The 13,714-nt window shown below is 40.3% G+C and overlaps 1 protein-coding gene across 1 annotated transcript in view; it reads left to right on the top strand.

Annotated features, from left to right (window-relative positions):
* The window catches only part of OGDHL (oxoglutarate dehydrogenase like), a 260,916-nt gene that overhangs the window by 105,747 nt on the left and 141,455 nt on the right, over nt 1–13,714 (top strand). The window contains exons 8-11 of the mRNA XM_030203286.1: nt 7,667–7,757; nt 10,545–10,724; nt 11,893–12,021; nt 12,170–12,349. Coding sequence (XP_030059146.1) covers nt 7,667–7,757; nt 10,545–10,724; nt 11,893–12,021; nt 12,170–12,349 — 580 coding nt within the window. The remainder of the gene's footprint in view (nt 1–7,666; nt 7,758–10,544; nt 10,725–11,892; nt 12,022–12,169; nt 12,350–13,714) is intronic.

The following is a 13,714-nucleotide window of genomic DNA, read 5'->3' as shown; positions in this document are numbered from 1 at the left end:
ACTTCTCATTTTGGCCTGTCCACCTGGCATCTTACACCTTCTTTGCCAATTCTTTCATCAGTGCCCAGTTTCAGTAACTGCCTCAGGCTGTCACAACTTGTGTTACTGCAATCTGCTGCAATCTTTGAGTCAGACAGGCCAGGATTTCTTTTATTGAGGCCTGTTTATCAAAAGCAAGCCTTGACCTGTTTTTCCCCAAAGGCAAGTAACATCAGTTTTCTTCAATTCCCACTGCAGCTCCTTGTGACTCTAGGCAAGTCATTTAACCCTCCATTGCTCCAGGTACAAATAAGTACCTGTATATACTATGTAAACTGCTTTGAATGTAGTTGCAAAAACCACAGAAAGGTGGTATATCAAATCCCTTTCCCTATCAGCCATTATCCCATTATCAGTTCTGGCTAAATTATCTAGAAAATCTTTCTCTCTCATTGGATGTGTTTGGCACAGCTTTCCTAATCTTAACTATTTAGTCTCAATTCAAATCAAACTCGGGTAAAAAGTATTACATACCATGTAAAATGAGTTTATCTTGTTGGGCAGACGGGATGGACCGTACAGGTCCTTTACTGTGTTATTTACTATGTTACTGTGTCTCTAAAATAATGGGCTAATTCTTCCCTTGAAGGGGAAGGATCATTTGCAGTCGACATCTTTGTGTGTTTGATAAATTATTTATCCAACCATAAAGCTTTTTAATATGTAAAAACTTATGCCCTACTTAGGATTCATAGAATTTTAATTTAACTTGTTTAATTTTCCACATATAATCCCATATAGCTTTCTTCTAGGCACCCTTTTTAATCTCAGCTCGTTCCTCTCTCCATTTTCTCTCTAATCTCCTGCATAACCTTTTAGCAGTTAATAATTCCTGATTAAACCACAGTATTTTCTTTTTATTTGATAGTTATTTTAATTTATTAGATGCAATCTCCATCTAGAATCTTTCTACTCAAATTATCCCAATCACACAGTGAGCTGAGTGAATTTAATGTTTGATAATTCCTTTCAACAAAGACATTTGACCAAAACAGCTGTGTATCAACTTTTCCTCTAGAGCTATAATATGATGTTCGCACATAACATTGTTTCTTACCGTTTTCTTCCCAATATAATGTAAAACTTAACCTATTCTGATCATACCATATGACCTGTTCCCACAAATCATTGTGTAAGGAGTGTTTGAGAGGGAAAGACTACAATTGAGCCAGAGCTGGTGCATGCCTATTTTCAGACTGATCTGGTGTGTTGATACTTTGTAACTGTGCTTGTGGAACTCTCACAAGAAGTATTTGCAATAACAGAACACCACTCTGACTCCTTACAAAAGCACTTGCTGAAACATGGGCCGAGTCGGGACTTTGAATAAATTTGCTTCTTTTGTGGCCCTCTACACTACTACTGCTCCACATATATCTGTGTTGCTGTTTCCCTCTAATATGCTTGCTTTGTAGGCAGACTATGGCTTGTAAGTCAGAACTGGCCTGTCTGAAACAAAATTTGGTGTACATGAGGATCACTTGATAACTTGCTTACCTGGTGTGAAGTTGGTGGACCTCATTTATTTTGATTTATTAAAATTTATGTGCCATAATGTGGCACTGAAGTGTATAGCATACAGTTCACATGCACAATCATAAATAATAACTGAACAAACACAATATACAACTTCTAAAATACAATTACCAAACTAAATACACACAAAAAAATCCCCCAACCATCTACAGTGCTGGAGAGGAGCCAGCTGTCTTTGGCACATGTGGGTACCAACAACATAAAGTGTAGGAGGGAGGTTCTGGAAGTGTTTTGCTTGGGACTCCCACCTGGGCAGTTTACCCACCTGGCTCTTTACTCCCATCCCTGGGAGAGCTCAAGGGAAAGAAATCCACACACACAGTTACTGTTGGTTAAATAGCAAAAGCCTTTGCAGAGCAGACAAAGAGTCCGATTAGCAGCAGTGGAGTTGCACCGAACTGGCTCAACTTACTCGAGCACCTCTACCTTTTTATTAGAAAGTTATCAGGTCATCAGTTTCACATAGTCATAAAGGCACAAATTGTTGATGATCAAAGGGTAGGTCCAGCTCCACTACTACTACTAATCATTTCTATAGGCATATGCAGCATTGTACACATTATATGCAAGTACTTTCTCTGTCCCTAGAGGGCTTTCAATCTAAGTTTTTGTACCTGGGGCAATGGAGGGGTAAGTGACTTGCCCAGGATCACAAGGAGCTGCAGTGGGAATCAAACCCAGGTCACCAGGATCAAAGCTTGCTGCACTAACCATTAGGCTACTCGTCTACTCCAATCAGCAGGCTATTAGCAATTCAGGACAAAGTTCAACAACTGTCAACAATTTAGTTCATTATCAGTGGTAATGGACCAATAACAGGAATTTAATATAGATGGAACATATACTGTTTTCTGCTTGTATATTCAATGTGCTCAGGGTCAAGAGTATGTAGGCTAACAAGTTCCTTGTTCTTGCTGATTTACAATTTTAGACAATTTCCAACATCTGCACAGGATATTAGCTATATGCTGAAACTTAAGAACCAGCTTACCCAACAGAAATATTTGTCCTAATTATTCTTCCGTGATCCAAGATGGTGACTTGAACAGATGCTCGAGAAGGAGCTCTGTTTCCTGCCTCTGATAAGTTGCTCGGTTGGTGTTCCCGACGTCTCTGAGATGGGGAAATGAAGGGGGAAGGTTAAGCAGCAGCCTCCAGCACTGACCTCGACCACCGCTTCTGAAGCAAACTACATTGGAGGAATTCCAAGCTCCTCTTGGTTCAGGAGCTACTGTCTTTTCAGTCTTGCTGCAACAGAGATCTTCAGGCAGCAGTATAGATGGGGTTTTTTGAGCCCTGCACCCGTTCTGGCTCCATCGCAACCAGGAAGCTCACTAAGAACCGGTTTGAGTTGTGAACTTCTCAGCGCAGAAGGTGGGTCTGAGGTGCGCGTGGAGGAACTCCCGGCTTTGATATGCTCCCCCAATGTTTGTCCATCGATTGGGGAAGAGCTGAGAGCACAGGATCATTGAACAGTGAGTATCCCTCAGTCTTTGGGGAAGTAACTTCTTTTGCTGTGGTGTCTGTGCTTTCTAAGCCAGTTGTAGTCACTATGGACTCAATTTGGGATGCCATACAAACTGTAAATTCCTTCTTGGTCAAGGTGGTTGATAATTTTCCAAGGAATTAATAAATTTGAATGGTACATTGACTGGCCAAGTACAAGTTGTAAACCAATAACGTATGCAACTATCTACACTGGATTCTAATGTAACTAAGCTCCAGGAATTCTGTAACGCTTTAGTCAAGGATAAGAACTTTATGTCAAGGAAAATGGAATATTTGGAGAATCAAACTAGGAGGAATACTTTAAGATTTTTCAACTTTCCCAAATCACCATTAATATCAGCAATTGATATGGTGAGGAAATATCTGAAAGATGTTTTGATAATGCCATCGGAAGCATTACTACCAATTGTGGGAGCCCAATATTTAACTATCTAGATCTAGAGAAGGTGAAGCTCAGCCTGGAGTATCTGCTGCTGGTCTTAATTTGACTGAGTTTTCAGAATTCTCAGTGGATGAAGTGACTTTGAGAACTATTCTACTTGTTACATTTGCCTTGGAACCAGACAGGAACAGTGTCCAGCAATTGTTTTTTTGTCATATGGATCAATTGTTCTTAGGTTCCAAGATTATAATATTCCCTGATATCTCAAAGTGTACCCAAAAACGTAGCCAAGATTTCCTGGTGCTGCGCCCTCATGTGCAGAATCTGGGAATGTCCTTTTTGCTACAATTTCCTTGTTTATGTTATATTTCTTCTGATGGAAAATCCTATGTCTTTAGTGAACCGAAGCAGTTATTGGATTTTGTGGTTTCCAAGGAAGGATTGAGAGTGGTTGTATGGATTCTCAGTTTGATAGGGTATATTGTTAGGACTGGCTGAGATGTAACCCTGACTTAGCAATCTGTTCTGTTCTTGTTTTTCTCCTTGAGTAGTATTTCTACTTTTTTCTGGTATTGTTCCTATACTTGGATCCATTTCCTTGGATGTGGACGATAATGTAATGTTAATTTTCCTCTTTTCCATATTGAGTAATATATTATTCCCTGTTGTATTAATGCTGTATTTCTAATAATTTCATTATGTGTGGTTATATAATTTGAAAGTTAATAAATAAATTGAACCTAATTATTCTTCCATTCTTGTATTTAACCTTTGATACTCTTCTCTGGACAGGGGTATCCTATTTTCATAAATGTTTTCAGGGTCATTAGAAACTAAATTTAGACTTTTTGGCAGACAGTTGACATTCAGAACCTCCAGTTTAGCATTCTCAGAAATGCTCCCTGTTCTGCACATAGGAACCTAAGATAGGCAAAGCTCCTGGTCTCAATGAATGGATGATACAGTGGTTCACGGAAGAGCGATTTAAGATTTGTTGGAACTGGGCAGCATTCTGGAAAAGGAGGGACTATTCTCAAAACATGGGCTCCACCTTAACTGATGGTGCTAACATAAAGGTAGAGAGAGCAGCTTTTAAACTAGAACCTGGGGAAAAGCTAACAGTCGCACAGGAGTGGGAGTGGAGGAGTGGCCTAGTGGTTAGGGTGGTGGACTTTGGTCCTGGGGAACTGAGTTCAATTCCCACTTCAGGCACAGGCAGCTCCTTGTGACTCTGGGCAAGTCACTTAACCCTCCATTGCCTCATGTAAGCCGCATTGAGCCTGCCATGAGTGGGAAAGCGCGGGGTACAAACAAACGTAATAATACATGGGTCAAAGTAAGGTATCCTGGAAGGATACTATGAAAACAGGAAGTCAAGGCATTCCAATAGAGAGATCGCAATAAAGGCAAAAGTAATGGGACAGAATGCTATAACTTTCACATACCTCTGCTGCTTTTAGGCACTCACACTTACTGGATTACGCTAGTATTCTATAACACAATCTGGGTGCCCAGATGCTGTTATAGAATAGGTCCTTCCTATGCATCCTCAAGGTGTCTTAATGGAGGCACCCAGTTATAGAATTGTCCCCTTCGTGATGTAGTCAACTATATATAGTGCTTAAAAAAATTTGGGCCACCTGAATGAGGTAGCTTTGTCTATTTGAATTGCTAGCCAGTCACACCTGAATTACATGCTACAACACGGACTTTTCCCCAAGGAAAAAGGAAATATCTTACTTACACCCATACCCAAAGACTTAAAGAAAAAACTAAATGACACAACCAACTACCGACCAGTAGCATCCATCCCCCTGATAGTAAAACTAATGGAAAGTACAACTCACCAATTACCTAAACAAATTCACTATACTACATGAATCACAATCAGGATTCCGATCCAACCATAGTACCGAAACAGTGCTAACCACTCTCATAACCAAATTTAAACAACTAATTGCAACTGGAAACAATGTGCTACTCCTACAATTTGATATGTCCAGCGCGTTTGACATGGTCAGCCACCAAATATTCCCGAACATCCTAGATTACTTCGGGATTGGAGGAAACGTACTAAGATGATTTAAAGGCTTCCTAACAGCAAGATCTTATCAAGTGATCTCAAACTCAAAAACGTCAACACCATGGAAACCTGAATGTGGTGTACCACAAGGATCACCGCTCTCACCAACTCTTTTCAACTTAATGATGACACCTTTAGCCAAAACGTTATCCAACCAAGGATTTAACCTGTACATCTATGATGATGATGTCACGATATATATCCCATTCAAACAAGACATAACCGAAATCACAAATGAAATCACACACAGCCTCCAAATAATGAAATCATGGGCGGACGCATTCCAACTAAAGCTAAACGCAGAAAAAACACAATGTCTCATCCTGTCCTCACAATACAACACAAACCCAATACCATAAACACGCCAGACTACACACTTCCGGCCTCAGACAACTTGAAAATTCTGGGAGTCACAATTGACCGAAATCTCACATTCGAAGACCATGCGAAAAATACAACAAAGAAAATGTTCTACTCAATGTGGAAACTTAAAAGAATCAAACCTTTCTTCCCAAGGGAAGTATTCCGCAGCCTAGTACAATCAATGGTGCTAAGTCATCTAGACTACTGCAATGCCATTTATGCCGGATGCAAAGAACAAATCATCAAGAAGCTTCAAACTTCTCAGAATACAGCAGCCAGACTCATATTTGGGAAAGCGAAATACGAAAGCGCCAAACCCCTAAGAGAAAAACTACACTCTGGCTACCTCTAAAAGAACGAATTGCGTTCAAAGTTTGCACCCTGGTCCACAAAATCGTCTATGGGGAAGCCCCGACCTACATGTCAGACCTTATAGACTTGCCTATCAGGAACGCAAAAAGATCATCACGCACATTCCTCAATCTCCACTATCCTAACTGTAAAGGGCTAAAATACAAATCCACAAATGCTACCAGCTTCTCATACATTTGCACACAGCTATGTAACACACTACCGAAGGCCATAAAAACAACGCAAGACCTAACCATCTTCTGAAAGCTACTGAAAACAGATCTCTTCAAGAAGGCATACCATAAACAGCCATCTTAAAAACTAAATAATATCACTATACATGATCTATATAAAACCGAACTTTTATCGCATGACTGCCTAACTCTTTGCTATTAATGATTAAGCACCACCACTTTAAACCTTATGTCGAATAGGGTCTCCCTATAGTCGATAACCTATTGTATGTTACAATCCAATTTATTCACTCAGGAACCTTCTTTGCCATAATGTATACTTCTTTACCATGTATGTATGCACATGGTATATACATATACCACGATCTGTTCCATATATATCATGTTCCATGTATGTTACCACGTATGTATGCACCTTAACGCAATACCATTTGGAATTCTGTTACCCGGAAATGGCAACAGCCATTACGGCAAATGTAAGCCACATTGAGCCTGCAAATTGGTGGGAAAATGTGGGATACAAATGCTACAAATAAATAAATAAATGTAAGAAATTGGCTTGGTTGGGTTGTTCTCTGACTGGCTGAAAAGTTATCTTGTCTAAGTGGCAATATGGTGCTGCACAAATAGCAGGCATAAAGTTAAATGGATATCATGTCCATTTAACTTTCTCCATGGATTTTCAGCGACACACCTAAATGGATACTCCTGCTGAAAACTTGTATAAAATGAAATGGATAAAATATCTACTTTATATGATGAGCTTGTCATTGAAATCTTAACTCAATATATTTGGGACAATTTTTAAACTGTGTGGATGGCATACAGTTATACCCATAGGATCTCCCTCTGAAAATGGTAATCGACCTCATATAACTACAATGTACTCATATAAATGACATGCAAGGCTTTCAAAATGAAAGCCCCATGCATGTTTCCCATTCCGTGATCCCTTTCGGAGGAAGCAAATGTATTCAAGGACCTGACACTGCCCGTGTTTTTGCAAGTGCCTGCATCAGGGATCAGAGTGGTGGTGTTGTTGCAATACTACCTTGGACCTGCCTGTTTTTGCACCCATAGAGGGGAGTGGAGAGTTTTCAATGGGGTTTTTTGTGAAAATAAACATTTTTGTTTCTACAGATAAACTGTTTGAAAATTGACCTCCTTATTCTTAAGCTGTGGGTTATCTTCTTGCTGATTGTTTTGCAGAGGAAGACTGAATGTTTTGGCCAATGTGATCCGGAAGGAATTAGAGCAGATTTTCTGCCAATTTGACCCAAAACTGGAGGCATCTGATGAGGTACAGCGTGCCCTACTGCAGTCATCTGGCATGTGCAGAAGGAATACTTCTACTTAGTGTTAGATTATAAGAATTTAAGTTTGATCATAGCAAAAGATGGCAATGCCTCTTTCATTTATAGTACATGATGTTCTTAATTTAAAATGTGTCATCTTTTAAAAAGACCATTTTATTGCTGTAAGATTTATTGCATTCAAAATAAGGGACATGATATAGAATGTTATAGCACATTGTGACATTTTTTCATAAACATGTGGCGGGAATATGTGCCAAATATTTGATAATTCTTATATATTTAAAATATTTAGGGGTCTCTAATGGGTGAATATTTGTTTGCCCCAGTTAGCATTTTTTTAAAATACCATTCACAGTGGTTTATTAAAAAAAAAATCCAGATTTTTAGTACCACTGTCTGGATAGTGAGCGGTGCAGAATATCTAGATGGAGTGCTGACTACTGATGTTATCTGGATAGCGGTGGTATCTGGTTTGCTATCTGGATAATGTGTCTGGATTACACAAGACACCCTATTTGCTTTCCTGAGTTATTTGAATAAGTTACCCGGATAACAGACTGGATATTGCCACTATTTGGATAATATCAGGACTGCCCGTGTTTTGCCCATGCTCCGCCCTGGCACTTTCTGGATGGTGCCTGCTGGTAATCAGTGATTTTCAGTGCCACTGAAAATCTCTGGACATACCCGACCAGCAGCACTTATCCAATAAAGGGTGCCTACTTTTCTTTATAGAATAGACTTAAAATAGTTACCTGCTTACCCTCTTATGCTAGGTGACCTGCTGTATAATTACCCCCATGGAGGGAAATTCTATAAAGCAATGCCCAGAGGGCACCTCTTGGAAACTTAGAGCCAGATGCACTAAAGTCATCGGTAATTCCCGTTCCCTACCAATTCCATAGCGAATCGGTAGGGAATGGGAATGCATCAACGATAGGGAATGCAAATGAGCTACTCGTTGTTGCTCAGTTGCATTCACTATTTTCCTCGGTTGCCAGTCGGAGAATCAGGATGTCCCTTTTGATTATGCACCTCTTCCTGGTCTCTTCAGCCAATCAAAGCGGGTTTAGCTGGCTGTTGTCAGCGAAACGTGCTCTGATTGGCCGAAGAGACCAGGAAGAGGTGCATAATCGAAAGGGACACAGTCAAGGATTTAGTTCAATATTTGGGGTGTTCAAACACCCACAGAGCTGGCTTTTAATGGGTTAAATACAAGCCTATATTTTAGGTGCGACCACTTATACCAGTTATAGAAATGGTGTAAATGCTCACCCCTAGATATGAAAGAATGTGCATAAATCATAGTATTGCATAATTTACACGTGGAATTGCGCACCTTGCCAACAGTCCATCCAAACTCTGTCCATTTTATTTTGTTTATGTAAAGTGCCACCTATAAAGTATGTGCCATCGAAGACTGACATGTACTTTACAGAGAATAGCCTGTAGCTGGAGACTACTTATGCATACACATATGTGCGTTATTGCCACTTAAATCTAGATGGCTTCTCATAGGGCCCAAGAACCACAATAAAATAATCCCAGCTTTTTGCTGCTATTATTGTACCGCCCAATGCTCCTGGGCCACATGGAGAGCATCCCCTCCAATCCTTCCTGTACCCACCTCATCTAAAATCCACCCATCCAGGGGCTACATGTTAAACCAAAATGGTGGTCCAGGAGAAATCTAGGGGTCCAAAGGGCTTCGGCCAGGAGTGAGGCCCAGTCTGGCACCTTGCTGAAAATGGCGTGCCTAGCGATTGTCACGCCATTTTCAGCAAGGCACCGGACTGGGTAAGAGCGACTGGGCCTCGGTCCTGCTCAAAGACCCTTGGACCCCTGGATCTCCCCCTGGACCAGCAATGTGGTTTAACAGGTAGCACCTGGGGGAGGGGTTAACTAGGACATGTGGGGGGTAGATTTTAGATGAAGGGCTGCATGCAGGATTGGGGGGACTCTCTCCATGTGGCGCAGGAGCATCGGGCTGCAACTTTGAGGCCTGATGCTCCTAGGTCATGGGCAGAACGCAGCTTGTGATGTGGCTCACAAGCAGCATTATTCTTGTTAAGCAACCTGTGGTACCAGGATCCTGCAGGTTGCTGAATCACATCGGGAATCAAAGTGTGGTCAAGTGCGATCTTTTACTTCACCTCGATAAATCCTCTCCTTAATGCCAGATGTATTTGGAGAGAGAAAGAGAAATTCTAACCCCAGAGTAAGACAAAGTTAGTCAGTAGGTCATCTTCAAGTCTGAATGTATTAGCTTTAACCATATATTTTTCTAAATTTACTTCTAGCACTGATCCAAAATTTTTTAATTTTCATACTACTTACTACATAGCTTGTTTTATTGTAACCTAGGTTATATTTCGGGCTTCTATTCATAGGTGCTTATAAATTAATTTAGATGTTTATTGGGGGTACTATTGCCGGATTCCTTTTCTGATAGATTCAGATATGTACATTTCTACCACTTAGGAGTTATTAGTATCTTCTGCTCTTTATTCAGTAAACACCTGCTTTGATTTTTGTGCATTGTATTTTTTTATGGTGTTAACACCTAAAATCAGAAGCCCTAATTAATTTTTTTGCACTTTGGGAAAGTAATACGGATTGTTGAAACCTTTCTGCCTGAGAGACAAAAGTTTTTCCTTTGTGTGCTGAATGTATTAAAAAAAAAATAAAGTAAATATTTCAATGTAGTTTACATTTTTGATTGACAACAGTTCACTGTCTTGTTCATTTCAGTCCTTGCCTGTGTATTTTAGGGTTCAGGTGATGTTAAATATCACCTTGGAATGTATCATGAGAGAATCAATCGAGTAACAAACAGGAAGCTGACACTCTCGCTGGTTGCCAATCCGTCTCACCTGGAAGCAGTGAACCCAGTGGTACAGGGAAAGACTAAAGCAGAGCAATTTTATCGAGGAGACACTGAGGGCAAAAAGGTAACATCATTCAGACTAAGAGACCTGTCACTGACTGTTTTGAATTGAGAAAACAGAAATGATTTGTGGAACAGAGCCGTAAGTTTTATACATGTACCATTTCAACTGAAGTAGCAATTAGATGTTAAAAGAAGGTTTAAAAATGGAAGGCAAATGCTAAAATAACATTGAAGCAGTTTGTCACTGTAAAGATATAAGTATGTGTGAGGAATGATAACTCTTACTTCCAAAATGTTTATACTTATTTTTGGTTATGGTCCAGCAGCCTCTTATTGCTCTACTGAATTTAACTTCAGACACAAACAGAACTAATCTCTTCAGGGACTGCAGCACCATTAGTCTCTATTCACAGTTACTCAAGGCCTTTCCCCCATTTTAACTCCCTGTCTAGCCTAGCCACTGTAGTGACAGTCCTTGGGCTGGACACAGACCATGACTTTTTTCAGAGCCCCAGTATGCATTTATGACCTTGGGCAAGTCACTTCACCTTCCATTGCTTCAGGTACAAAATTAGATTGTAAGCCGTTAAGAACAGGAAAATACGTGCTGTACCTGAATGAGCTACTATTAAAAAGACAGAAGCTAAATTCAAATTTATTTATTTATGGCATTTATATCCCACATTATTCCCGCCCATGGACAGGCTCAATGAATAAATAAAAAAAAAAATAAGTAATGGTCAGGACATCTTCCCTGGAAGCTGTGAATGCTTCCAACTGTTGTCAGCCTGGGGAGCTGAAGCCAGACCCTTGAATCAAACTCAGATCAGTTATTTATTTGTTTGTTAGAGGACTGGGTTTACTAAAAGGCATTGCCATATGTTATCTATTGCAGATCCCATTTTATGCAGTGGGACTTAGTAAAATCCAGTTGAAGACTCATTGTTTTACTAGGGCCTTTGGGCACCTGATCCCAGGTTGACTAGCAGTCAGTTGCCAGTTGCTCATGGTTTTGATTGATTTTATACTGTCTGCCTGTGTGATTGTTTCTGTCCTATCTTTTTTTTTCAGTGTATGTGATATATACTGTACATGAAACTATTGCTGTATCCCTGTGAAAATGCTTTTAAAATGAACTCCTTAAGTATGCTAATCACCAGTGTATATAGTTTCTGCTTATTTCTTTTTGTTCCTTGATTCTGATTGTACTTTCTCATATACTCTATTAGGTCATGTCCATTCTTCTCCATGGAGATGCTGCATTTGCTGGACAGGGTGTTGTATATGAGACTTTTCACCTCAGTGACCTCCCATCATATACAACTAATGGCACTATCCATGTTGTAGTCAATAACCAGGTATAAAGACAGTTACATTCCTAAGGTACTTTGAAAAGAGAATAGGACTAACAGTATAGTGTGAATGGTCACCTAGTTATTATGTATAGAAAAATAAAGCAGAAAATATATGTGCAATAAAATGTTAATTGCATTATATGGTTTCCAGATTGGCTTTACCACAGATCCCCGAATGGCGCGGTCCTCACCGTACCCCACTGATGTTGCTCGTGTGGTCAATGCGCCTATATTTCATGTGAATGCTGATGACCCTGAAGCTGTTATGTATGTATGTAATGTGGCTGCAGAATGGAGAAATACCTTCCAAAAAGATGTGGTGATAGATTTGGTAAGTATGGTATTAGAAAAAGTTAAATCTGATACCCTGTGGTTCTGCACTTTTTAGACTATGTCCAAGAAGACTAGAAATATTAATTGTTTACTTTGGAGAATTGGAAGCTAAGAAGCAAAAATATAGCATTATATAAAATAGCTCAACAAAGAATTATGTGAATAAGTGTTGAAGTGCCATGGAGATGATGGAAGTCTGATGCATGGGCTGAAACTGTTGAAGGATAAGTTTATTGTACAACTTAGGGAAGAATTAAGTTTATGGAGACAGTTTTGATAGTTATTCAGAAGCTGATAATATTTGTCATGTGGCTAATCCATTGACAGTTTTATCACAGTGTGGCTTCCTTCCAACAATATCAAATAGAATATTGGGGTTTTTTTTTTTTTAAGGATTGGAATATCATTTTGCCTCTGTATGGTATGACTGCACCTTGAGCATGGTGTGTAGTTCTGGTCTCTTCTGTGCAGGGGAGATAGCAGAACTGGAAAAGGTTCAAAGAAAGGCAACAAAAATGATAGAAGATATAACACTACACCTGTGAAGAAAGTCTAAACAGGTTAGGGCTACTCTGCTTGAAAAGAGACAGCTGACGGGAAGAGTGATGCCAGCAGACTAAATAGATCCTTGAGAGAGGTTTCTGTCTGACGCCCTTGGAATATAGTAGTAAAGAGCTTGGCCATAAGCGGAACCACCAGAAACAAGGAGCAACAGTGTTACGTCTGTGGCCGTGACCACCCTCAGACTTACCCTGTTTCTGGGAGTCAGTGGCTGTGCTGGCTTCTGCTTGTCTCTGTCTCTGTCTTAGTTTCTCTCTGGCTCTGTGTGCTGATTGCCCTACTGAACCTCACCTGTGTGGGCTATGCCTTTTCCAAGATGGCTGCCGCCGACTCCTCTATGCCAGTATCCAAGATGGCTCCCGCTGAGCTGACTGCTCTGTGTGTCAAGCCTCTGTTTGGATGCAAGGTGATTGCTGCAGCTGTGTCTGTGGTGTGGAAGGGCTTTATTAATCACTTAGAGACTACAGCCCTGGCCTTTGCATTTCATTTAGGGCCCTGGTGTATAGAGTGCTCTGTACACTGTTTCAGTGTTTGCTCTGTGTGAGTTTCTATGGTTGACTAGATAGCTTAGGCACCGTGTGGCTTGTTAGCCTGTGTATAGCTTTGCTAGTGCTCTGTGTTTGTTTAGACTAGCCAGCTTAGGCACCGTGTGGCTTGTTAGCCTGTGTATAGCTTTGCTAGTGCTCTGTGTTTGTTTAGACTAGCCAGCTTAGGCACCGTGTGGCTTGTTAGCCTGTGTATAGCTTTGCTAGTGCTCTGTGTTTGTTTAGACTAGCCAGCTTAGGCACCGTGTGGCTTGTTA

Source organism: Microcaecilia unicolor, chromosome 5, assembly GCF_901765095.1.
Source record: "Microcaecilia unicolor chromosome 5, aMicUni1.1, whole genome shotgun sequence".
Classification (NCBI taxonomy): Eukaryota; Metazoa; Chordata; class Amphibia; order Gymnophiona; family Siphonopidae; genus Microcaecilia; species Microcaecilia unicolor.
This window is presented reverse-complemented; position numbering and strand designations above follow the sequence as displayed.